The sequence below is a fragment of the Taudactylus pleione genome, unplaced genomic scaffold (genome assembly GCF_031769625.1).
Source record: "Taudactylus pleione unplaced genomic scaffold, aTauple2 ptg000229l, whole genome shotgun sequence".
Taxonomy (NCBI): domain Eukaryota; kingdom Metazoa; phylum Chordata; class Amphibia; order Anura; family Myobatrachidae; genus Taudactylus; species Taudactylus pleione.
In genome coordinates, this window is record NW_028284631.1 from 3,252,351 (window position 1) to 3,279,850 (window position 27,500).

Consider the following 27,500-nt stretch of genomic DNA (forward strand, 5'->3'; position numbering starts at 1 on the left):
ACCAATCAGCTCCTGTCACTTTTAATGCACAGCCTGTAAAATTACAGAAACTGATTGATAGGTACTTTAATTCTCTCCCAAGGTTTGATTCACCTCCCCCATAGTCTCCTATACAGCCAAAAAAAATACACTGTAGTGCTTATAGTCATCTATACAGGACACAGAGAAATACCTACAACCAACAGCAATACATGAACATCAATATCTATCAGGGACTGCCTGTACCCTAGTGATGGTCTACCCTCATTGCGGGTATTGTAGTGTACACCGGTCTCTGTATGAAAAAGCCATTTCATTCACGTGACACGTCAGGTGACTGGAGACAATCTTGCTTCTCCTACTCTCTCTATGGTTTTAAACTATCCTTTCGAGCCCGCCTCATCTGCTCTCTATGGTATGATGATCTTTCCTCCTTGCTCTGCGTGAATGAGTAGTTATGTGAGTGTGTATACACAATACATAATATAATGTAATATAGCATGTCATCAATATAATAACCGCAGTGCTGCTTTGTAAGTGCTGCAATACTAGTCACTGTGCTGCAATGATGCAGTGTATACTGTAGTAGACAGTCTTCTCCAAACCTTACTATGTACTGTACTTGCCATACTGCAGTGCTGACTCAGCTACTCGGCTCTCTATTTGTTATGGAGCCACAAGTCCCAGCAATTAGAGAAGGGGGGCTCTGTGCAGGGTATACATAATGCTTTTAAAAGTATATATTTTGGCAGATGGAGTTATGTCATTTTTAAACATCAAAAAGTGGTAATTGCAGAATTTACCATTAGAATGTAATGTTTATTTGTCACATTCAATATTCTGTAATGGAACCACTATTATTTGTGTAAAAGTTACCCTGACACTTATGGGGTTCATATGCTGTAATGGAGACACTCTTATTTGTGTATGTTAGCCTGACACTTATGGGGTACATATGCTGTAATGGAGACACTCTTATTTGTGTATACGTTACCCTGACACTTATGGGGTACATATGCTGTAATGGAGACACTCTTAGTTGTGTAAAAGTTACCCTGACACTTACTCTGGCGCCTCCAGAGATGTACGCTGGAAAACATACAATGTCAGCAGCACCTTATTTATGACTGATATGTTCTCAGCCAAGCCTCACTGCTCCGCATATAGCTTAGAATTGAATACTCCTGTCAATTTACTTAAATATTTTACTGCTAACTGGATTGGAAAACACATTTTCAGAGTAATTCTGTAGAGAAAGTAAACAGGAGGTCACTAATGGTCAGTGCTCTTAGTGTTCCTTCTAGCTCCGGCGGCAGGCAGGGCGCCGGAGCTAGAGAGGGCAATCTTGCGCGCGCGCCCGAAAAGGTGGCGTGGTTATGAAAAGGGGCGTGTCTATAAGACGCGTCCCCTTTTCGTCATACTTGGGGGCGTGCCCGGCGCTTACGGACATGCCGGGCAGCCCCCAAGCGCTGCGGAAAGGGAGAATAGAGCGCCCGGCGTCTATTCTCCGGCGGTGACTGGATCACCGCATGTTTGTCCACCCGCGGGACACTGCGTCCCGCGGGTGAGAACGGCTCCCGCAGGCTGTTAGGGCAGGGCGCTTTTTGCCCTCCTCCTGGAGGGCAGGGTGCTTTTTGCCCTCCAGAAGGAGGGCAGGGCGCCGCGGCCCGCTAAAACAGCCTAGCGGGAACGCTATGCTCTGAGACTAAAGCTGGGTACGTGCTTACCAGACGAAATGGCTGACCAGGCGTCACACCGACTGAGCGGCCGATTGGTACGCTATACACATATGTCGGAGCTGACATGACATAATTTAAATTTGCTCGCCCAGTTGAGATGTCAGTGGCGGCGATCCCTGCAGCCAGTGTACGGACGGTCAACGAGGCGCCTGTGCGCACAGCCAGACTTACCAATATATCTGCAAGTTATATTGGCTTTAGCTATGCTACAGGGCCTACCTGATATTTGTGTGAAAGATGTAATTCCCAGAATTATAGGGTGTACACAGCCGCTGATCCGCTACCGATATATTGTTCATTGTTCGAACGAACGTTATATCTACAAGTGTGTACCCAGCTGTAAACAATAATTTAATAAGCTATTTCAGTCTTTTTTTTTTTTTCTTTTGGCATTTAATTTCTTCATGATTTTTCTGGACAAATAATGTGTTAAACTTTTGGGAAGATATTTAAAATGTTATTCATAAAGTTTAGAGTCAGAAATTATTAACACACTATCATAAGTGAAGGAGCTAAAAGCCGGGTACACACAAGGACGATGCCGGGCCGATATGTTGTTTCTGGACGAATTGGTACAACATATCGTCTGGATCATCCAGTGTGTACAGACTATCTGCGTTCTCCCGCGGTCGCTGCGATATCGTCCGGTCGTGCCGTTGAAAGTAAAGAAGGATGGAACGAGGGATCGTTCCGGCATTCATTGCTTTGCTCAATGTGTATCCGCGATACAATATGTCGAGCCAACAGCTTTAGTTTAACATTTCATCCATACTGTCTGTAATGCTGTAGGGCAGTGATCCCCAACTACATTCTTCAGGGGCCCTAACATTACATGTTTTCTATTATCCTTACTGAAGCACAGGTGTAGTCATTATGTCTGACACATTTTAGAAGATGCACAGGTAATACTAGTTATTTCAGTTGTGATTCTATGAGGAGACCCTAAAAACAGGCACTGTTAGGGTTCCCTGAGGATTGGAGTTGGAAATCACTGCTGTAGGACAGAGGCGTCACAGGGTGTGATGACACCCGCTGCGGCACCTCAAGACCCGTTGCATGACCGCGTGTCACGGCGCCCGTGTTGTCACACTAGGGGCTTGCCCAGTGCTCCTCGAGGTTTCTGAGAAGCCCCCAGCCCAGGAACGTATAGAATGAATGACGTGTGCATGCGCGTGCCATCCATTACCGCTGCTCGCAATATCCGAAGGGGTGACCCCAAAATAGCAGAACAGCTCTGCTATTTTGGTGTCACCCCCTTGGATGGTGTCACCTCACTCCCCTAGTGACGCCATTGCTGTAGGGAATGAGTCTGCACATCTAAATAATTGTCCGCAATTGTGTTGAACCTTCCATTTTACATCCTTAGAAGATTAAAAGAAACAGACGCATAAGCAGCATCTGCTGATTGAAATGATATGTGGCATGTCTATATTCTGTGTGTGACTGCGGGTGTACCTGAATGTGAAATGCTGTGTCACAGCCGCTGACACTGTAATGTAGCATTTTGCGCACAGATACACCCGCACTCACAGCCACTGACACTGTAACGTAGCATTTTGCGCACAGATACACCCGCACTCACAGCTGCTGACACTATAACGTAGCATTTTGCGCACAGATACACCCGCACTCACAGCTGCTGACACTGTAACGTAGCATTTTGCGCATAGATCCACCCGCACTCACAGCCACTGACACTGTAACGTAGCATTTTGCGCATAGATACACCCGCACTCACAGCCACTGACACTGTAACGTAGCATTTTGCACACAGATACACCCGCACTCACAGCTGCGGACACTATAACGTAGCATTTTGCACACAGTTACACCCGCACTCACAGCTGCTGACACTATAACGTAGCATTTTGCGCACAGATACACCCGCACTCACAGCTGCTGACACTATAACGTAGCATTTTGCGCACAGATACACCCGCACTCACAGCTGCTGACACTATAACGTATCATTTTGCGCACAGATACACCCGCACTCACAACCAGACACTGTAACGTAGCATTTTGCGCACAGATACACCCGCACTCACAGCTGCTGACACTATAACGTATCATTTTGCGCACAGATACACCCGCACTCACAGCCACTGACACTGTAACGTAGCATTTTGCGCACAGATACACCAGCACTCACAGCTGCTGACACTATAACGTAGCATTTTGCATGCAGATACACCAGCACTCACAGCTGCTGACACTATAACGTAGCATTTTGCATGCAGATACACCAGCAGTCACATACACAATATAGGCATGCCGCATATCATTTTATTCAGCTTTGCGAATAAGACACATTTGAAGGTAAAAAGTGTTACCGAGTCACGCCATGGTATGGCACGGCCATAAGGGCTGTTTAACACGCAGTCTGTATGTTTGTGGTGTATATTATGGTCTGCTAACTTTTGTTGGTTCTAGGGCTAAAGATACAGGGCCTGATTCAGCAAGGATCGCTATTTATACGCACGCGAGACGATTCCTAATATCAGCGGTGATATGCAAATGTTTGCATTCGCATTGCGATCGCAGCCTAAAATAAGGACGCCCACTTCCCCTTACTCACATCTGTATAATTTGACAACATAGGTAAATAATCGGTAACATCGGACCCATATGCACAGTTAAGGCAGGTCAGACCTCTTACTTCGGTGCACGCTATGAGACCTCAGGCTGCGCCTGGTATCGCAGTGGCTAATTTATGCACGCCCACGCAACGCAGTTGAAACGCATTGGCACTCCTGCGTTCGCCTGACCACCCCCATCACCACCCACGTACGGCACTTCCTGTCAATCGTCCTGCATTGGGTCTGCGTCGCCACTCCGATCGCAGCATCTGGTTCGCGCACTGTGATACGTACACATGCGCAGTGCGAAATCGTCCGATTGCGTGCGTATAAGCAACTGCGATCCTTACTGAATCAGGCCCACAGGCCCTCCACAATGCTAAAAGGTGTATGTGAAAGCAATGTTTTGTACTGTCCACTGCAATAGCATAAGGCAGAGGTTCCCAAACTCGGTCCTCAAGGCACCCTAACGGTCCAGGTTTTAAAGATATCCAAGCTTGACCACAGTTGACTTAATTAGTACCTTGCAATTTGATTTAACCACCTGCGCTCAACTATGGATAGCTCTAAAACCTGAACTGCCTTGAGGACTGTGTTTGGGAATCTCTGCCATAAAGAGAGTTAGGGGTATATTTACTAAAGGTCAAGTTTGATCGATTTTAATTCTAATCTAAATCAATGTTGTGTTTCTGGGTATAAATAAAACATTTACTACCAGACAATTTTTTATATATTTTTTAAGTGTTAGTAAATGTATGATTCAGCCCCAGAAACACAACATGGATTTAGATCGATTTATAATCGATCAAAAATGACCTTTAGGAAATGTACCACCTAGAACCACAATTGAGCCCTGATCTGGCCACAGCAACCACAGTGCTGCCTGTTTTGTATGTAATTAGTCCCTGTATATATAACCCTGTCTCTTTTTGTCCCAGTTTTGTGTACATGGCAGATAATTATAGGACAATAAAAGAGGAACAATATCTGGAGGAGACGGGGAACCATTCTCAGAGGTGAGATATGCAGGCATCATACCAGGAGCGGAATAATACAGCGCCATAGCTATTGGTGGGTTTGGAGTGGTGGACGTGCTGTCCGTCCTTATACACTGTAGGTTTCATTCCGCAGATTCATTATTATACTCTGCATTACACTCACCTCCAGCTTCATCGCTTGCACAGGCTTCCTGTAAGTCTGTTTGCACCACATACTGTACATCCTCAACTATCTTCACTTTAATGCACTATTCTGCGCCACCATAAGTCTTTAGTGGGCTATATATTACTTTAGTAAGCCCACAGCAGACGGATGATTACAAACTTTTCCCAAAGTCACAGAACAACACGAATGATACAATTTATATTATTTGGAATATATGTTGTTTGTTGTGGCAATATACAGTGCATCCGGAAAGTATTCACAACGCTTCACTTTTTCCACATGTTGTTATGTTACAGCCTTATTCCAAAATGGAATAAATTCATTTTTGTCCTCAAAATTCTACACACAATACCCCATAATGACAATGTGTAAAAAGTTTATTTTGCGGTTTTTGCTAATTTTATATATATAAAAAAAAACAAAGAAATCACATGAGCAAAGGCTGTGAATACTTATGTACAATACTTTGTTGATGCACCTTTGGCAGCAATTACAGCCTCAAGTCTTTTTGAATATGATACCACAAGCTTGGCACACCTATCTTTGGGCAGTTTCGCCCATTCCTCTTTGTAACACCTCTCAAGCTCCATCAGGTTGGATGGGAAGCGTTGTTGCATAGCCATTTTCAGATTTCTCCAGAGATGTTCAAATGGATTCAAGTCTGGGCTCTGGCTGGGCCACTCAAGGACTTTCACAGAGTTGTCCTGAAGCCACTCCTTTGATATCTTGGCTGTGTGCTTAGGGTCGTTGTTCTGCTGAAAGATGAACCGTTGCCCCAGTCTGAGGTCAAGAGCGCTCTGGAGCAGGTTTTCATCCAGGGTGTCTCTGTACATTGCTGCATTCATCTTTCCCTCTATCCTGACTAGTCTCCCAGTTCCTGCCGCTGAAAAACATCCCCACAGCATGATGCTGCCACCACCATGCTTGACTGTAGGGATGGTAATGGCCTGGTGATGAGCAGTGCCTGGTTTCTTCCAAACATAACGCCTGGCATTGATGCCAAAGAGTTCAATCTTTGTCTCTCATGGTCCGAGAGTCCTTCAGGTGCATTTTGGCAAACTCCAGGCGGGCTGCCAAGTTCTTTTTACTAAGGAGTGGCTTCCATCTGGCCACTCTACCATACAGGCCTGATTGGTGGATTGCTGCAAAGATGGTTGTCCTTCTGGAAGGTTCTCCTCTCGGGTGCCGGACTGTAGATAGACAGTAATTAGCTAGACAATGTCTAGATCGACCACAGTTGTTAGACAGTCAATAGATCGACAGGTACAAATGGTAGACAGGGTCAAAAGGTCGACATGAAAATGGTCGACACAAAAATGATCAACATATTTTTTTTTTTTTTAGGGTTAGGCACTTAAGATGAGCCAGTGTCCAGCGTCATTCCCTACCATCCAACGTCATTCCCTACCATCCAAGTGGGCATGGAGGAGGAATAAATCCATGTGGCGAGCGAAGCGAGCCACCGTGCCCGCAGCGTGGCGAGCGAAGCGAGCCCGTAGGGGCCGAATGGTATTTACGCAATTTTTTTTTTTTTTTAAATGTGTCGACCATTTTCGTGGCGTCCTTTTCCATGTCGATCTTTTTACCCTGTCGACCATTTGCACATGTCGACCTTCTTACATGTCGACCTTTAGTGTGTCGACCTTTTGTACCTGTCGATCTATTGACTGTCTAACAACTGGGGTAGATCTAGACATTGTCTAACTAATTTTTGTCTATCTCTTATACCTAACCCCTCCTCTCTCCACAGAGAATGCTGTAGCTCTGACAGAGTGATTATCGGGTTCTTAGTCACCTCCCTGACTAGCTCCCTTCTCCCACGATCGCTCAGTTTAGACGGATGGCCAACTCTAGGAAGAGTACTGGTGGTTCCGAACGTCTTCCATTTACGGATGATGGAGGCCACTGTGATCATTGGGACCTTCAAAGCAGCAGATATTTTTCTGTACCCTTCCGCAGATTTGTGCCTCGAGACAATCCTGTCTCAGAGGTCTAGAGACAATTCCTTGGACTTCATGCTTAGTTTGTGCTCTGACATGCACTGTCAAGTGTGGGACCTTATATAGACAGGTGTATGCCTTTCAAAATCATGTCCAATCAACTGAATTTACCACTGGTGGACTCCAATTAAGCTGTAGGAACATCTCAAAGATGATCAGTGGAAACAGGATGCACCTGAGCTCAATTTTGAGCTTCATCGCAAAGGCTGTGAATACTTAAGGACATGTAATTTCTTAGTGTGTTTTTTGTTTTGTTTTTATTAAATTTGCAAAAATCTCAAAAAAACTTTTTACACGTTGTCATTATGGGGTATTGTGTGTAGAATGTTGAGGACCCAATTAATTTATTGCAATTTGGAATAAGGCTGTAACAAAAAAATGTGGAAATAGTGAAGCGTTGTGAATACTTTCTAGATGCACTGTATAGTCCTTATACTGTCAGCTGATTTAAAATGTTATTGTACATCCCGTCTGGAGCCTTTAATAAATGTATGCTACTTAGCCATCTGTTTGTTATTGGGCAGAATTGTTTGCATTTGTTCCTGTGATATGACACAGTCCTTCTGTGTTCAATCTGTACAAATGTAACCACAGAGCAGCTATGTGTTGTAACCCAGGGTAATACAAAGATATAAAACTTTGAATGGCTTGTATATATGGATGAAATACCTGACAATATATATATAAGTTTTAAAAATGTAGAATGAAGCAAAAAAAAAAAAAAAAAAATGCAATGTATTTAGATATGTTTCTGGGTGTCATATACAAGGCCCTCAAATAAAGTAATCTGCAGATGGAAAACCAGTTTAAATCTTATGCTGGGTACACACAGGTGCGAAGTGTACCAGGATGATATAGAGGCAGACGGGCCGACGTATCATATCCGCGGTACACATTACAAAGATGTAATGAAGGACGAAACGTTCCCTCGTACCAACCTTCATTACCTTACACGGCGCTACATGGGATATCTTCCAGTTACCCGTGCAGAAAATATCGCTAAGACTGCGGGAACGCGCAGAATGGCCGTACACACTGAACGATCCGGCCGATATGTCGTTGCGATTCGGCTGGAAACAACATACCGGCCCGATATTGCTCCAGTGTGTACCCAGCTTTAGAGTAGGTTAAACTCATGGGCTATTTTCATAGCCAGGGTTTAGGTGTGGGCCAGGAATTGGCTGCATAGACAAATGTTATACAGTACCTAAATCATGGCCTAGAGGATCATGATGTAAGAGATGTCTGACATTGCTCCAATATAACATCCTGCCTGTTATCCTGACTCGGCATATGTGAGACCAATATTTGGACTAGTAGCTGTTTCCTCCTTACTGATACTTGAAGGATCTTCAGCTGGCCTACTTCTCCAGGGGCCACAACACCTACACTTAAGCAGCATTCCTGACTGACTCGCGGATATCTGCTACCCGACAAATTATTATCTATGGCAATCCACGGTGAGTTCTGGCCCCAGATCTCCAGTGCTTATTGGCGAGGGTGTATTCACTGCCCTGGAGGCCTTAATCATCTAACGAAGGCCGTTGCATTGGAGCCTGGTCATCACAATGGACATCCTTTACTTACTTCTTCTGCTCACAATGATACTACGGAAATGATACCACTACAGAAAGTAGGCCATCTGTACACCCTTTTCTACATCCCACCACTCAGTGGTCCTTACTACCACCAGTGTGGTTAGTGCCAAATAAGGATTCCCTTAACTGCCCTACAGTACAGCTGTGTTCTCAGGTGAGTGAGTGGTGCCATTAGATTTTGTCTGCCTTCAGAGCCCATGCTGTGTCCAAAACACAGCAGGGAGCTGTGGTTATCTGATGCTATGAGTCAACCTTGGCTAGTTCTCAGTCTAAATTTCCCAATGCACTGGATTAATGACATCTATTTGGATACACCTGTGACTACTACTAGATGTATTTAGAGTCCAAGACTCGCTAAGGTTCTGGCTTAATTTATCCTATACTCCATTACTTTTGTCATATCTATGGGAAGCATAAACCACCTGCCTATGCACTCCTGATTAATTCTCCACTACTATCAGAGAGCTCTCAGGAATTTGACCCTGCCTAACTCATATCCTAATACCAAAATGGAAACCATGGTAGCCTATTTGTTAGTAACCACTGAATCACCAGTGATCTGCCTCTCGATGACCATGGGCCCGATTCAGACCATCTAGTTTGCGTACAAGTCCAATGGTGGGAGGACTGCGCATGCATAAGAATCGTTCTGCGTATGTGCACAGCGGGTCAGTGCGGTAACGCTGACCATTTTACAAAATGGGGGCGTGTCGTTCCCATTGTTATAGGCGTGCCGAAGCCAGGGTCTGAGTCTTCCGACACAGATTTCCTGGCCCCAGCTGAGCAGTTCCGGCGGTCAATATGAGTAAGCTGAGGCCGATGGCGATCTGATGCCGAATCTTCGGACGCAGCAATCAGACCTGCGCTGCTGGCAGGAGATTTTTTTTTTTTTTTTCATACGCCTCCTGCTGCATTAGCATATTTTAGCGGACGCAGCAGCGATGCTTATACCGTACATCTCTGAATCAGGCCAGACCCATAGACTGATCACAAGGACCTTATGTGGCTCTTCTGGCAGCTTGACTCTGCTAGCCCCTCATCTCTTGCCACATAACCTGTCAGATACCTGTTTAACCGTTCTCTCACGACTCGCCTTCAAAGGTAACTGTACTGCTAATCTTATAGTACCCTTTAATAAAATATTTATATATATATATATATACATATTCTTACATTATACATTCAGTTATGGGGAAACGATAAGAGATGAATATTTGCAGTCTGTTAGTATTTCTACTTCAGGGTCCATAGGGTATCCACAGGATACCTTGGGGTATAGGTGTGACGTCAGTCGCAGGGCACCAAAGAGTTAAGCTTTCAGTCTCCCAGGATGCACTAGGTCCCCCTCCTATACCCCGCCCCCGGGCCAAGGCACCTCAGTTTAGTTTGGTGCCCGGCCGGCGTCGGGTGCACCTGTCGGAGTGGGGGCTAGAAGAGCCCCTGAAGCTTTCTTCAGTGCAGCTGTGGCTGCACATCTGGATGTACAGCATGGACAGTCAGTCCTGACGTCCATGCTGTCTTCCCTACACCCCCGCCGGTACCAGAACGCCGGTACCGATCCGGGGATGCTGGTGAGCATCTGGGGTCACAGCTAGCGGTGACCCCAGATGTTCCGGACCATGGCCGGATCCAAGGGGGACAAAGGTAAGCAGCGGGGTCCCGCGGTGGGTCCCCGCTGGTCACATGGTCCTAAGTCCCCAGGCAGGGGGCTCCCTGGGGACTGGCTGCAGCGTGGAGCCAGGTACTGAACCTGCGCTTTCCACTACCCCCTGGGACAGCGGACCGCAGCAGAGCGGTAGCGCTGCGGCGTCCCAGGGGTTAAATGCATGCCAGGGGAGCGCGCCTTCCCTGTCTCACAGCCGGCGCCTCCCCCGCTGCACACAGCCCTCTCTGCACTGTGCTGACTGGTCCTGTGTCAGCGCTCCTCCCCCAGGCCAGCTTCTCTCTGCTCCTCGGCGGCCATCTTCTCTGCAACGCATGGTGAACGCTGCTGGAAGTCTGGAAGGAAGCATCGTGGTCTGGGTCCCCCCGCATACCTCTCCTCCGCTGTGGCTCCGGTCTGTGTATGCAGCGCTGTGTCCTACCAGGCCCTGTGTCTGTGTAGTTGAGTGATCAGCGCTGTTAGTGCAGGAATTGTTATTTCTCTGCATTGTATGTGACTGTGCTAGCGCTGCTGCCTGTAATCTTTTCTTCTCTAAACTGTCAGCTTTATTACTGTCCCTGTTCTTTCTGCTAAAGCCCTTGCGGTGCGGTGCTGCAGGGTGGTCTCTCGCCTATTTAATACTTAATTGGTGAGAGAGGTCACATACGTGGTGCCATCATGTCTGAAAGTGATTTTCCCCTCCGGCTACAGTGTACCACGTGCAAAGTACCGTTAGCAGAGGGGGAGGGTAGCGCGGAGGGCCTTTGCCGGCAGTGTTTGTCCATGGCGCGGCCTATTACGGTTACAGCACCGGTACAGGAGCCGCCCTGGGCTTGTTTCGCTCAGGCGTTAACAGCTTTAGTGGGCCATTTAGCTCCGCAGCCCGCGTTTACTCCGATGGGTTTGTCCCAGCAGTCTGTGGTGTCGTCACCCATGCAGGGGTTCCCACGACAATTGGTGGTACCCCACAGTCTCCCTATTTCCCCGCTCCCGGGTTCTCAGGAGCCAGCGTGGGTTAACTCCCTGACGAGTTCTGTGATGCGGCCTCATAAAAGGCCGGTGGCGTCTCTGTCCGCTCCTTATGAGGATGACGAAGGGACGTCTGATGATGGGGAGATTCTGGATCCTTACGATCAGGAACCTCTCCATACTAAGGACGCTGATGCTAAGTCCAAAGTATATATTCCTGGACTTATTCGGGCGGTCCGCACAGCCTTGGTGATTGAGGACGAAGTTCCCCCAGCGGCTAAATCTAAGTATGCCTTCTTCAAAGATGTGAAGGGCGATGCCACAGTCTTTCCTCTTTCGGGTCAGTTGGTGGACCAATTAGAGGAGGCGTGGAAACAACCTGGCAAAAGATACCAGCCGCAGAGACGCCTGGCGGTGGCTTATCAGTTCGCGGATAATTATTTTGCTAAGTGGGAATCCCCTCCACAGGTGGATTCTCACGTGACTCGTCTTGTCCGTAGTGCCACATTGCCGATGCCATCCATGTCCTCCCTTAAGGATGCTACGGACCGCAAGGTAGAAATCTGCCTGAAGTCCGCTTATTCCCTTGCAGGGGGGGCAGCACGGCCGGCTATGGCCATTTGCTGGGTTGCCAGAGCGATGGAGCGCTGGGCGGATTCATTAGAGGCTTCTTTTGAATCCGACTGTCCGGCCGAACAGGCGGAGTTGATTGGCAATCTCCGTGATTCGGCCACCTACATCAACGAGGCGGCTCTAGACATTAGTACTCTGGTGTCTAGAATTTCTTCAGCAGCGGTAGCTGCTCGTCGCACCTTGTGGCTGCGATCCTGGAAGGCGGACGCAGATTCCAAGAAAGGTCTGGAAGCATTGCCGTTTACCGGAGAAGTTCTCTTCGGTCCGGATCTGGATAAGATTGTGGCCACGCTGGCGGCAGCCAAATCTGCTTGTCTCCCGTCGGCCGCTGCTCCTTCTGGTTCTGGACCATCGTCCTTTCGGTCATCTAGGGCCCAGGGCAGGCCCAAACCACAGTCGTTTCCTCGACAGGCTGGCCCTAAGAAATCGGTCAAGCCCCGGAAACAGGCATGGAGTACCAGACGTCCGGCCCCCAAGCCAGATGACAAGCCTGCGGCCTGGCGGTCCGGGTCTCCCCTTGGGGGATCCCAGGGTGGGAGGCCGCCTGCTGCAGTTCTCCCGGTGTTGGTCGTTCACTACGACAGATACTTGGGTTCTGGAGGTGGTCTCCCACGGGTACGCCCTCTCCTTCCGGCACAGACCCCCGGCTCGATTCTTCACCACGGGTCTACCATCAGACCGGAACAAGGCTACGGAGCTGCGGAAGGTATTGCACACTATGCTCCAGGCTGGAGTTATAGTGCCTGTTCCATTCTCCCAGAGGGGCCAGGGTTTCTATTCAAATCTATTTTTGGTACAGAAACCCAATGGGTCATATCGTCCGATTCTCAACCTCAAAGCACTCAACAAGTCTTTGCGGGTCCCGAAGTTTCGGATGGAGACCCTACGGTCCATCATTCTGGCGCTGGAACCTGGGGACTACATGGTGTCATTGGACATACAGGACGCTTACCTGCATGTCCCTATTCTTTTGCGCCATCAAGAGTTCCTTCGGTTTGCAATCCGCAGCGACCACTTCCAGTTTCGGGCGTTACCTTTTGGCCTGGCGACAGCACCACGTGTTTTCACCAAGGTGATGGCGGTCATGGCGGCTTCTCTGCGGCTGCATGGAGTCCGCATGTTGCCGTACTTGGATGACCTGTTATTGGTGGCAGGATCTCCAGAGCTCCTGTTACACCACTTGGACCTGACCATTGCACTGCTGCAACGGCACGGCTGGCTAATCAACTGGCAGAAGTCAACTCTAATCCCGTCTCGGAGGATTCTGCATCTTGGAGCCTTATTGGACTCGGGACAGCAAAGGATCTTCGTGACGGAGGACAAGATCTCTGCTTTACAGTCAAGGGTGCGCAGTTGTCTGCACAGCCGCCGGGTGTCCTTACACTCGGCGATGAGGTTACTGGGCTCCATAGTGTCGGTGTTCGACATGGTGGAATACGCCCAGTTTCACTCCAGACCTCTGCAGCACCTGATCCTGTCCAAGTGGAACGGGCTGCCTCAGTCTCTGAAGTTCCAGACGATTGTGCTCACCCCGGAGGTTCGCCTGTCCCTTGCGTGGTGGTTAAAGACGACCCACCTCAACAAGGGACGTCCGTTCTGGGTTCCAAATTGGGTCCTGTTGACAACGGACGCCAGTCTTCGGGGCTGGGGAGCAGTTTCGGGTCCACACTTGTTCCAGGGCAGGTGGACGCCGACAGAAGCGGAGCTTCCAATAAATATCTTGGAACTCCGTGCGGTCTTCAATGCTCTCCTGCAGGCACAGCGGTTTCTCCAGGGTCACCCGGTGCAGGTCCAGTCGGACAATGCTACCACCGTGGCCTACATAAACAGGCAAGGAGGAACTCGCAGTCGGGCGGCTCTCGTAGAGGTCTCTCGGATCCTGGTTTGGGCGGAGCGCAATCTTCCGGCCATATCAGCGGTCTTCATCCCGGGAGTGCTAAATTGGGAGGCGGACTTTCTAAGTCGCCAGGACGTTCATCCAGGGGAATGGTCCCTGCACCCGGACGTTTTTCAACTACTGGTGGACAGGTGGGGTCTTCCAGAAATCGACCTCATGGCGTCCCGGCACAACAACAAGTTGCCGGTGTACGGGTCTCGCACAAGAGACGAAGGGGCGTCTCTGGTGGATGCTCTGTCCGTCCGGTGGACGTTCAGGTTCGCATACCTGTTCCCTCCGGTCTCCCTTCTTCCACGGGTAATCCGGAAATTCAAACAGGAAGGAGGGACGCTCCTGTTGATAGCTCCCGCGTGGCCCAGACGGCACTGGTTCTCAGACCTTCAGGGTCTGTCCGTGGACAGTCCTCTGCGGTTGCCGCTACGACCGGACCTTCTGTCTCAGGGTCCTTGTCTTCACCCGGACCTGACTCGGCTGTCTTTGACGGCGTGGCTGTTGAGACGGCCATGCTGAGGTCCCGGGGTTTTCCAGCTCTGTGGTGCGTACCATGTTACGAGCTCGGAAACCGTCTTCCGCAAGGATATACCATCGCGTGTGGCATACGTTCTTCCAGTGGTGTCGACCGAGAGGTTATGCACCGCGGGAGTTTCGTCTGTCTCGGATTCTCGCCTTCCTGCAAGCGGGACTAGATCATGGGCTTCGCCTTGCTTCTTTGAAGGTACAGGTTTCGGCCCTATCTGTCTGGTTTCACCGTAGGATTGCTACAATCCCGGATGTGCGCACCTTTATGCAAGGTGTTCTCCGTATTCAGCCGCCCTTTGTTCCACCTGTGGCGCCTTGGGATTTGGCTGTGGTCCTGAGGGCTCTCCAAGGACTGCCGTTTGAACCACTGGGCTCAGTGGATATTAAATGGCTAACAGCTAAGACTGTTTTCCTTCTGGCCGTTGCTTCGGCCAGACGTGTTTCTGAGTTAGGGGCTCTTTCTTGTAGACCCCCTTTCTTGGTTTTTCATGGGAACAGGGCAGTGCTCCGCACTCGGCCCGAGTTTCTTCCCAAAGTTGTTTCCCAGTTTCATGTTAACGAGGAAATCGTTGTTCCGGCCTTTAACTCACTGGGTCTTTCCGTGGGTGAGGCCTCTTTGGATGTTGTGCGGGCCTTAAGGACTTATGTTGACCGCACTTCTTCGTTTAGGAAGTCGGACGCTTTGTTTGTCCTCTATGGCTTCTGTAAAAAGGGTTGGCCTGCTTCAAAGCAAACTTTGGCAGCCTGGATCCGTATGGCTATTTCTGAAGCTTATCTTCATGAAGGCCTACCAGTCCCTCCTTCTCTGAAGGCTCATTCCACTAGGTCTGTGGGTCCTTCGTGGGCAGCTCGACGTGGTGCCTCGGCAGTTCAGATCTGCAAGGCTGCTACGTGGTCTTCTGTCCATACCTTCGTGAGGTATTACAGGTTTGACACCTTCGCCTCTCAGGATGCTTCCTTCGGGCGGCGGATTCTCCTTTCTGCACAGGAGTGTCCCCACCCTTAAAGGATACTGCTTTGGGACATCCCCAAGGTATCCTGTGGATACCCTATGGACCCTGAAGTAGAAAATATGAGATATGGTTAGAACTTACCCTTGTTATCTCTATTTCTACGAAGTCCCTCTGGTGAGAATGTGATTCTTGTATGTGTCCAGATCTTTGTTCTCTCTCTTCCTTCTCCTCCTCCGGCCTATGGCTTGGTAACTAACTGAGGTGCCTTGGCCCGGGGGCGGGGTATAGGAGGGGGACCTAGTGCATCCTGGGAGGCTGAAAGCTTAACTCTTTGGTGCCCTGCGACTGACGTCACACCTATACCCCAAGGTATCCTGTGGAACCCTATGGACTTCGTATAAATAGAGATAACAAGGGTAAGTTCTTACCATATCTCATATTATTACTAAGTTGTGAGGAGAATAATGTTTATTTCTTAGAAGCATATCCTATAGCTTTCATCATAACCAGAGTATGTTGTTCTCTCCTTTGTACAGTAAGATCTACTTAGACTACAATGCAACTACTCCCCCTTCAGCAGAAGTGGTTAAGGTGGTGACAGAGGCCCTGCGAGAGGCCTGGGGAAATCCCAGTAGCAGCTACAGTGCCGGTAAGTTTGATGGAGGTGTATACAGCCGTTACATGCACCACCATATACCTGTACAGAAGAGAAAGATGAATGGCTTGTTAACGTTTTACATGCAGTTTATCGCGATTAGTTGCCCCCTGACCTCCATAATCTTCAAGGTTAAAAGAAATCTTACAATCTCAGTTCAATTGCATTAAACAGAAATGAAGTCAGAATTAATCATGATAAAGAATAAACGGGGCAAGAAAGTCATTAATATAAATGAAGAACGTATTCTTGCCTTTCAGCACTCGGATAAGTACTGTACTCTGAGTCATAGTGTACTTCTGTCAGGCTAATGCATTGTTAATGTAGGCCATAAGCCTGTTGTTCTAGGCCTATCATATGAACATGCTTCGTCATCTACAGTGACATTTGCTACATGTGTAGTTTACCAAGTGGAAGTCTTTAAAGTTTAAAAAGTCATCTTGGCAAAGTAGTTTATGCTTGTCTACAGCTGTATTACACATGTAAGCCCTGTAAATGGGAGGAATTAGCTAACCACTGTAGCAAAATGGCCGATGCTCAGTGAAAACGAGCAGACCTGCTTCTTACTGCAGCAGTCTGAAGAGCTGCAGAAGAAAGAAAATTGTTTTTAAATTATAATCAATTCTACTATAGTAAAGCTGTAGATATTTACTAATGTTAGTCATGGAAAACTCAATGTGCAAGTTATATTGTGAAACATAAAATTGGATAGTTGAATTATAGATTTTTATGATGTGCCAACATCGGTAGGATGTACAGGTGCACAGTGAGGGAGAATGCTTTGTCTCAATTCTATGGTGGTCTCACTAGATAGATAAAAGTTCTGACAATTATTACTAGTAATGATATTATTATTATTCATAATAATAATAAGATGCAGTATGTGAAAAAGATATTCACAATTATTATTTTAAGTACATTAATTACACACTTCAACTGAACTTGTGAACACCTTGCCATCTCTAGTGTATTGTGGCTCAGCTTCAGGCGGAATAGCTAAGCTGCTCACAAGCAGCTTAGCTATTCTGTCTGTACCGATATGGTAATGCAGCAGGAGGCATCATGCCTCCTGCTGCATTATGTATCCGAGCTGCGTTGTCAGATACTCTGCGGACCATCGGCTGGCTAAGGTGACCCATGGGGTCACGCTGCCTGCCGTCGCAGCTGCGAGGAAGAGGCCAGGAAATTTCCGTCAGCCGACGGAGATCCTGGCCTTTCAACTCCCCCCAACAGCGGCAACATGCCTCTGTTTTGGGTAACCGAGGCTGTCACTCCCCCCTATCTGCCCCCCAAACGGCAGCAGACTGTCAATCACTGCTGCCAGTCAAACACAGTCTGCTGCCAGTTTACTTGCAGGCTCACAGACCCATTCTGTACATGCGCAGAACGGGACTGGCGCCTGCGCAGATTCCCGATCATCGGGAATCTGCTTTCAGTAGTACACTAGCATGCACTGCTGAATTAGGCCTTCTGTTCTAAACCTCTATACTTGTCATTACAGTATGTAGGCGTTCATACCGCCCAAGACTTGTGTAAAATACAGAATTGCATATAAATGTAAGTGAGAGACACAGTAGAAAAAAAAGAAGAACGTGTCTGGCACTCTCCCGTCGGGCAACGTAATGGGAGAATCATCCAGAAGAATTTGAGCTTTATATCTCTGGGTCAGACGCATGCTATGATAAATCTGGGATTGCTTTCTCCCTATATAATTGAAAATTAATAGGGGTTGGGTGCATCCATTCTTGAAGAATGGTCTTTTCTGCTGCTGCACTTATAGCAAGTAATAATTTCCTACTGCCAGGGGTAAGTCTCCGCCCCCTCTGAAAAATGCCCAGAGCAGCCCACTAAGGAATAAAAGGCACAAAGTTGACCAGGTGGGTCTCAGCCTCCCAACTTACCTGCCTCCAAAAGCCCTGGACCACTGGACACTCCCAAAGACAATGATAAAGGTCAGCCTCCTCCCTGGCACATCTAAGGCAAGTATAAGAATTGGATAAACCCATTCTATACCGTCTGTGGGGGGACAAATAAGTCCTATGATACACATTTAAGAAAAGGTAATTTATGTACTAGCAGCAGAGGACGTTATTTTATGTGCTGAACCAAATTATAGCCAGTCCTCAAGTCACGTGGAGCCAGTACCATCTCCAAGGCTGTAGTCTGCTGCTGCTGGGTATGGTGACAGGTACTCTTTTTACTGATGAGTCTCAGCCGCTCTTCTTGTAAATACATATATGGGAGATTAGCATAAAGATTACAGTATTATCTCTATATGATGCCATGGTATCAAAGTGCTCAGTGGTGAACAGAAATAAGCTCCTTTGGCAAATAGGATGGTAGATAGCCGATGATATCTTTGGAGCTCCTCTTATGACTGGGGACTTTATTTAGTCTTTTTCTCTGTTACCACTAAATTGCAGGATGCAAGGCCAAAGAACTGATAGATGCTGCACGGGCACACATAGCCAAAATGGTGCGAGGAAGACCAGAAGACATCATCTTCACCTCTGGAGGAACAGAAGTGAGTTATTCATATGGATGCCAGTGGCATACTACAATATAGCAATCTATTGAGATTTCCAATAAACTGCATTAGGAGAAGCACCTAGATTTACTTACAGATTACAACCTAAGGGTAATTTAAGGACCGCAACTTGTAAAACCTGTATCCATTTTATGGTGAATTTCATGGAGGTTTCGGCCAAGTTGGATGTGTCTGCTGCAGAGATATTCAGCTGAGAGGGGAGTTGGGCAAATCAGGGGCATACTGTGCTTATTACAAATTTGGGGCATAAGTGCTCCTAATTTTGCACTGAAATTGGATTTTTAAGATGGGCTTATGTAAATAAGATGAATGGGTGGAGAGCTTGTGTGTACGGGACCTTCCCTGCATTATGAGAGGGCATATAGCCTTTTCTTACCTGCTATAGCATTAAATTCTGCACCATGCCTGAGGCTAGTAAGTTCAGTATTCATAATGAGTGCAATAATTTAAGATACCCTGAAGATTAAAGTAATAATTATTATATATACAGTAGGGTTGTATCTGTGAATACTATGAGATGTTCTCTCTGAGGCTTATTTGCCAGTGGTTAGTAAGTGCATCACTAACTGAATTGCCCAAAGGGATCATTGATCCTTTATTCAGTGCTTGAGGTGAGAATTTAGAGGTGGGGGTATGGAAATTGTAATCTCTCTCTTCAAAAAGCCACCCCTTCTTTTGATTGGCAGCTGGTCCACGAGCCAGGATTGGCTGGTGGCCAAGGGGTAACTTTAAATTGCAGTGCAGCCGGGACTCGATGCTCCCGGCTCTGTCCCAGCGCCGCCACCGATCGAGATGTGTCCCCAGCGAGACACATCGCCACACAATGCCGCTGCTGTTCCAGCGCTGGGATCCCAAACTTGGCAATGTGGCGGCATGTCATATCGCCCCACTTTGATCACTGGCTGTATGTATATTGACCAGCCCTACACACAGACATTGTATAATGTGATGACTGCAGGCTATGGAATTTAAGTTGAACGTAACTCGCACTTGTGACTATTTGGGGCCGGGTATGTGCCAGTTACTTACAGTAAGGATGTGCACATGTAAGTCTATTTAGAGTAGGCCGCCACTGCTGATACATTTCCTATGTGAATACACAGTTTTATGTATTGTGGGGAATATTTACTTCCTAGTATTTTGCAATTGCAATTACATTGAGACATTCTTGTTATAGGCCAACAACATGATACTGTTTTCAGCTGTGGAAAATTTCTACATAAGAAGCAAGGAAAGTCAGGGCAGCAGTGTGGATAAGGTGTTACCACACATCATTACCTCAAATGTGGAGCATGATTCTATAGCACTGCCACTACAACACCTGCAGAGGGCGCAGAGAGCCGGTGAGTGTTTGCTTACATTTCCACTTGTATAGACTGAAAGGGCTCAGATACCTGCTGAACTTTAAGGGGGCATTATTAGAATGTTTTTTTCTTGAACAGATTTATTGAATGCACCAAAGAAACCGAGAGATGGTGATATGAGAACATTCTAAGTGCAAACAGGTCACAGAGCAATACACAATGTAAACAGGAAACAAAGTCAACAGTACATTTTTTATATAAAAAGAGAATGGAGGGGGAGCGTCAGGAAGGGAGGAAGAAAGAGGAGAGGGAAGAAGGATAGGTATGGGAGAGAGGTGGGAGTTCCACATGGAAAGAAATTGGCAAACAAGAGTGCTTGATGACAATGAAAGCTCCTCAGGATGCTTGTGATGTACTCCATTTGATATACATACCAGATCCTGTTATAGATTGAGCCAGTAATGGGGGGCAGGATGCGGCAAGTAGCATCGCTCATGATATGATGTCGCAGTTTGAAGGTGTGTTTAGGGCAGTCTGGGCCAGGGAGAGGGAGGAGTATGTACCTTGGGTCATGAGGGATTTGAAGAGTAAGACTCTGGGAAGCTAAGCAGTGAGTTCCTTCCAAAAGGGCTGAAGCTTGGGACATCTCCACCAGATGTGCAGAAAAAAAACTTGCTGACTGCAGTTCCTCCAACAGATGTATGAGAAACCTGGATAGGTACCATGGAGCCGGGTGGGGACAAAGTATTAACATCAAAGCAGTTTATAAGCATTTTCCTTATTGGAGATGTTAATGGACTATTTTCGAAAATTTCCACCTATTCACCTTGGTGGAGCTGATCTCCCAACTCAGATATCCCAACAGATTTGGAATGAGTCTCTGTTGCCACCTGATGTGGGGATAAAGAGTAAAGATGTTTTACGGTGTGACTATGCAGACAGAGGCACTCAAATTCGTCTACAATCCTGCTTTGGGCACAAAAACTCCTGTTTGGATGCTGAAACAGCCGACTTATCGCACATTTCTATTTGCCACCTCAGGAGGCTTTGAGCAAAAATTTGTCTAACAACGGCTATGTGCGCCCAAACAGAGCAACAGTTGAATTGCTCCGTTGAATGCCCATTAGTTTGGGCGCCCTATCAAATAATTGAATCGCTTCCAGAGAAAGGTCTACAGCCAAGGCTTGGCTCTATGGATATAAAAACCGGGAGGGGGAAGAATGTGGGGTTACCCCACAGTGGAAAAAATTGGGCATGGTGAGGGAGATAAATTAGCCATTCTATTACAACGTGACCTTATTGCCAGGGAGTGATGGACTAAAGTGTGAGAACGGGCAACTTGGGGCCACTTAACACTGCAGACTCCATGTCTACCCAAACCGTGGTGCCTTGTGGGCAGTGCCATTGTACACACTGGGCCAATCTGGCGAGTATTAGTCATTGAGGAAGTTACAAATCCCCAGGCCACCAGCAATAGAGGATCGTTGAATTATGCAAGATTGGATCTGGGGTTTCTTGTTTGACCAAATAAATTTCACCACTAGCTTTTGAAGCAAAAATAAAATCAGTGGGGGAATTCTTATGGGTTGTGTTTGGAAAAGATATAGTAGTTGGGGGAGGACATCTATTTTAATTAGGGATGTGCAGGCTCGGATAGGTTCGAGTTTGCACGTGGAGTTCGGATTTTTCCCTCCAAAAAAACGGAACTCAGAACGAGGCAAAACGTCATCTTACATGGACGAACATCATCATTCCTGGTCTTTTGTCCAGGAATGATGATGTTCGTCCATGTAAGATGACGTTTTGCCTCGTTATGAGTTCCGTTTTTTTGGAGGGAAAAATCCGAACTCCACGTGCAAACTCGAACCTATCCGAGCCTGCACATCCCTAATTTTAATTGATATAATGGGACCAACCATGGCGATATATAGGTATTTCCAAGACTCTAGGTCTTATTTAATATTGCAAATGAGAGGTGGATAGTTACAATAGATTTAGTGGGCATTACACCCAGGAAGAAGTCCAGTGTCTCTGTCTTCGTCGCATTGCTCTTAATGTTAGAAAAAGCAGAGAACTGCTGAAGTTCTTCAAACATATTAGGGAGATGAGAGGGCATGTTATGGTCAACAGAATGTCATCATCATAAAGGGTAAATTTTAAAGGTGCCGTAGTAATTTGAATAACCGAGATGTTAGAGGTAGACCTTGATTTGGAGGCCAGGGGTTGAATAGAGAGGGCAAAAACCAGAGGGGAAAGAAGACAACCCTGCCCAATCCCATTCGTTATTGGTAGGGGAGAGGAGGAATACCCTTTGACCTGGATTGAGGCTGAGGGATTATGGTATAAGAGACACCTGGAAGGAATGTCTCCCGGAAGCCATAAGAGACAAGAGTTCTCATCGTAATGTGCCACCCAACATGGTCCAAAGCCTTCTCTGCATCCATGAGAGAAGGAGAGATGGCAGCCTGTGTTCCATAATATGGTGAATCGAAGCAACTATTCTCCTTGTGTTGTCTGAGGCATGGTGGCCCGGGTCAAAACCCACATGATCTGGAAGAATCAGAGAGGGGAGAACCAGGTTAAGTCTGCTGGCTAAAATTTGGATAAGACTTTTAAGTAAGGGGGCTTTATTTTTTAATCATATAACTGGGGCAATAATTTTTGAATGTTAATGGAGGCAGTTTTTTAATTAATAAATGACAAGTGCATGCCTGCACTTGTAGTGCTGAAAGTATGTACTACAAATGGTGCCCACATCATGAAAAAAATATAGTTGGTGCCATTCACTTTGTCTTCCAGATATTATTAATACCATTATAATATTTTTTAATGCGTCTGTCTTCAAATCCTCTTAACAGTCCTACTTTTGAGGCTATCCATGCTCGAGCACAGGAGACTTAATTAGTACCTCAGCCAAATTGTTTTAACCATCTGTTCTCATGCAATGGTTATCCTTAAAACCTGGACTGTAACGGAACTCTGAAGACAGTTTGGAAACAGTGATCTAAGATATTAAAACCCGTCAATGTAGTGCAGATGAGCCATATTTTGTAAATCACTAGTAATAAAACATAAATTGATTTTAATATCACTGAATATCCAGCTGATATGTGGATAAGTAACAAGTTCTTCCTGCAACATCTTGTTACTGCACATTCCTGTATGAGTTACAGATATATCCTCATACACTATTGCCGCAACCGTGCCAAACAGCCCTTCTCAAAGCACCAAGTAACACGCCACTCGGCTTATGCCAAGCATCTTTTCGCACGAATGGGCGTCTTAGTCACAACGCGATGCAACAAAACCACTTCACAAGCTGGAACTGATTGATTTGATATGCGACACTTGTATGTCTGTGTTTGACATACGAGCAAAAAAGACGCTACACCACTCAGTGCAACTCTCTTGCGCCAGATGGCGAGCACCGCTTGGCGTTTTGAAGTTAGTCGTATGAGGACATATTTGTATCACAGAAAAAAACAGTTATGTTAGATATTTGGCTGTGAATTGTAAATCATTTAGGGAGAACCATTTATTTTAAATATATAGCTGCAGAATGGGATTGGGTACGGGATCCCGATTGTCAGGATGTCGACGGTCAGAATCCTGACAGATTTCTGTAAGTATTATAACCCTAACCCTCCCCCTAGTGCCTAACCCTAATCTGTCAGTATTGTCACCGTTGGCATCCTGACTGCCCGGGATGCTGACTACTTCTTTGCAGAATGTTTATTCACCCATATATAAAACCTATTTAAAAAGTAAATATACCACACTTACAGTATAAAATATATTTATAACCTGTATTTTACATCAATTATTAAAGGGCCTGATTCAGGGTTGTATGCAAACCCGATGGTTCTGCACTGTGCATGTGCAGGTCTCTTTCTGTGACTACGGTCGCAGTGCCCCTAAGTTGCAGCATGATTGACATGCTGCTGCTTTTTGGGGGCTGGGAATGGGTGGTGACGGCCAGCGTTTCCGAATACGATGAGTGTCAGCCCCATTTTCAGGAAGTGGCAAGGCCAGTGTCTGCGTCTTCAGACAGATGTACTGGCCTCTGCTAAGAAGCTGCTGGCCATTCTGAGTAGCCTTAGGCCGTAACCGATGGTCGCAATGGTGATGCAATGCTGCATCTTCAGACGCAACACTCAGATCCACGATGCCGTCAGGGGATGTCTTTTTTGTCCTTACTGTAGATGCCTCCAGCAGCATTAGCATATTTTAGCAATAAATAAAATAAAAACCTTATAGAACCTACATTAATCATGAAGAACTATGAAATAGATTATAGATTTTCTTGTGTAGAGTGAAACCGTAAACTGTTAGCCCTTCTCTCACACCTTTAAGCCCGCCCCTTCACACCCCTACTCGTGTTGAAATTATCTGTAGTAACAAGCTGTAAATGGTCTGGAAGATGGAAGGAGTTGGACCAAAATCAGCTTAAAACCCAAATACTGCACACAGCTATTGTTCTACTTCCATAAAGACACTTCACTTTTTCTTCTACAGGCTCCATAGGGATCCACAGAGATACCATGGGGATAATGTGGTTGGAGTGATCCAGGTACCAAACAGTTAAGCTTTCAGCTCCCAGAATGCCCCAGGTCCTCCTCCACATATGCCCCGCCCCTGGCCACAGACATTCAGTTGTTCTTTTGGTGCGGCAGGATTCAGGCGCATCTTTTTAACAGGGACTGCTCAGGCAGTCCCAATCTTTAATTTTCTGTTTTATTTTATTTCTATGTCACAGAGGGCCTGATTGAGACCCGCTCGTGAGCACTGAGCGCTCGCAAGCGGGTCGATGTTGCCCAAGTGCGCATGCGCACGACGGAGGCGGCTCCGTCATGCGCATGCGCGAGACCCAAATAACGACGGCCAAGCCGTCGTTATGGGTCTCGCGCCAAAGGGGGCGTGCTGTCGATGGTGATTGACAGCACGCCCCCTTTGGTAGGCGTGCCGGGGGCGTGGCTGCCCAGACGGAGGCGTTCCCTACTGTCTGGGGCCGGCCCCACTGACATCACTAGTGATGCAACTGAATTACATATGCATTGTATGTGACTTTTTTGCTAGCTGCTGTGTTGATGCTGCCTTTTATTTCTGACTGTCATACCTATCAATGTTTTTTTTCTCCTCATCCCTCTGTTACAGGTGGGTGGGGGTTTTGCTTTGTACTTCACATTTACTAGTTATTTGTGAAGGCTGTCACATTACATTGCATTGTTACCTTTATAATTAATATGTCAAAAGGTAAAGAGAAACAGGAGGTGGAGACCTCTGTGCTGGTTTCATGTAAATCCTGTTTGGCGGGTTTGTCTCCTCAGGACTTTATACAGGATGGTTTGTGTGCTGTCTGTTATAAAGAACCACCTCACCAGTTCAGTCTACCAGTCCCTGTACAGGAGCCATCTTGGGTGTCATCCTTGTCTCAGGTGATGAAGCAGCTAGTGGATCGTTTGGCTGCTCCCACGCAGCCTCCTTTAATGGGATGCCCACAGCAGTTTCAGCAGGCTATGTTTGCCCCCCCTATACATCCTTCTTGGATGGATGTTTATGCTCACTAAAGTCAGAATATGGCTCAGTCAGCTGTTGCAAACATACCGGTAGTCACTAAGTTGCCTAAACGGACTTTGGGCCTGATTCAGAGCTGCTCGTAAGCGGCCGCTCGTTCGTTCCGAGCGATGTTAGCCCAACTGCGCATGCGTACGGATCGTTATACGCATGTGCGAACCAGTCAGTGCGGCCAAAATTCATGTGCTCGCAAAATAGCGAATGCCTGCTATTTTGAGTGACAGAAAGAGGCGTATGTGGGTGGTAACAGGGGAAGGTGCTTGAAAATGGGGAGTGGAAATCAGAACGCAGGCGTGCTTAAAGGTCAAAACGGGCGTTTTATGGGTGTGCATATTTAAAACAGCAGCATCATTGACCACGTCACTGAGTTATTTTATAGTCAGAACTGCTCGCAAAATTGTGGTAGCAAACACCAACCCCAAGAATAGCGAGCAGTTCATACCCTTGTCGATGTACTCGATTAATCTAATAAATAGCGGACATGACGTAGGATGCGAGCGGCCAGGGGGCGTATTTTTCCAAAAAACGGGCGCAAGTTTTGTTCGCTCGTTCAGACATAGAGGCGTGAACAGACCGCAAACAGCGAACGGTTCATTTGAATAGCCACCCCTTGTTTTAGAACGAACGACCGCAAATAGCGGGTGGCTCTGAATGAGGGCCTTTATCCTTTTATCAGTCTGCTCAGCATGTAGATTCAGACGCATCATCAGAAGAATCAGATGATGAACCGGCTTCTTCTCCAGGGTCTATCTCAGGAGAGAAGGACCATCCTTCTACAGTGGATGTCCCTTCTTTGGTGAGGGCGGTCATATCAATCCTAAATATACAGGATGGTGAGTCGGTTCCTAGACAGAAGGCTCCAGTGTTTAAACACCAGAAGGTGATAAAAGCTGAGTTTCCTAAATCTAAGCAGCTCACTGAATTTATGGTAGAGGCATGGAGTAACCCGGATAAATGGTTCCATGTTGCGAAAGTGGGAAATTCCTCCTACTGTGGATGATCATGTGACACATTTAGTCAGGAGTGATACCGTCAGCATCTTCTCTTAAAGATTCTACAGATATAAAATGTAAACATGTCTTAAAGCAGTATTTTCATTCTCTGGAGCTGTTACTCGGCTGGCTTTGGCTGGGGCTTGGGTATCCAAAGCTGTTGAAGAATGGACAGGGGCATTGGAAGATACTCTACCAAATGCTACCAGAGAACAGCTGACATATATCTCCCACATACGGGAATCAGGCCTCCTATTTTTGAGAAGCTGCAATAGATGCAGGACTCCTAGCTTCTAAAGCATCGGCAGCCTCGGTTGTGGCTCGTAGAGCCATTTGGTTAACGTCCTGGAGAGCAGATACATGGTCAAAGAAGGCTCTGAAATCCTTACCTTTTTTTGGAAATATACTTTTTGGAGCACAGTTAGATAAGATAGTGGCTACTCTGGCAGCTTCAAAATCTGCAGATCTGCCATCAAGAGCTGCATGAAAGTATAGGCCGTCTTCTTTTCAGGTCCATTTGTCTTAAGGGACAAGCAAAAGAAAAGTCTTCCCCCAGGCTGTCTAGTTCTAGCAGGACCATCAAGCAGCAAACTAAGAGGTCCTGGCTGGCCAGACATCCAGCTTCTAAGCCGGACAACAAACCGTCTGTCGGATGGAGTGGGCCTCCTCCTGGGGGGTCCCAGGGTGGAAGGCCGACTTCTTCAATTTGCGGGCTACTGGCGTCAAACAACAACAGATGCCTGGGTCCGAGAAGT

General features: G+C 46.9%; 1 protein-coding gene across 1 annotated transcript in view; it reads left to right on the top strand.

Annotated features, from left to right (window-relative positions):
• Nucleotides 1-327: 327 nt before the first annotated feature.
• The window catches only part of SCLY (selenocysteine lyase), a 48,398-nt gene continuing 21,225 nt past the window's right edge, over nt 328-27,500 (top strand). Inside the window, exons 1-5 of the mRNA XM_088479282.1 lie at nt 328-394; nt 5,236-5,313; nt 16,209-16,321; nt 18,751-18,851; nt 20,053-20,218. Coding sequence (XP_088335408.1) covers nt 5,246-5,313; nt 16,209-16,321; nt 18,751-18,851; nt 20,053-20,218 — 448 coding nt within the window. The 5' untranslated portion in view covers nt 328-394; nt 5,236-5,245. The remainder of the gene's footprint in view (nt 395-5,235; nt 5,314-16,208; nt 16,322-18,750; nt 18,852-20,052; nt 20,219-27,500) is intronic.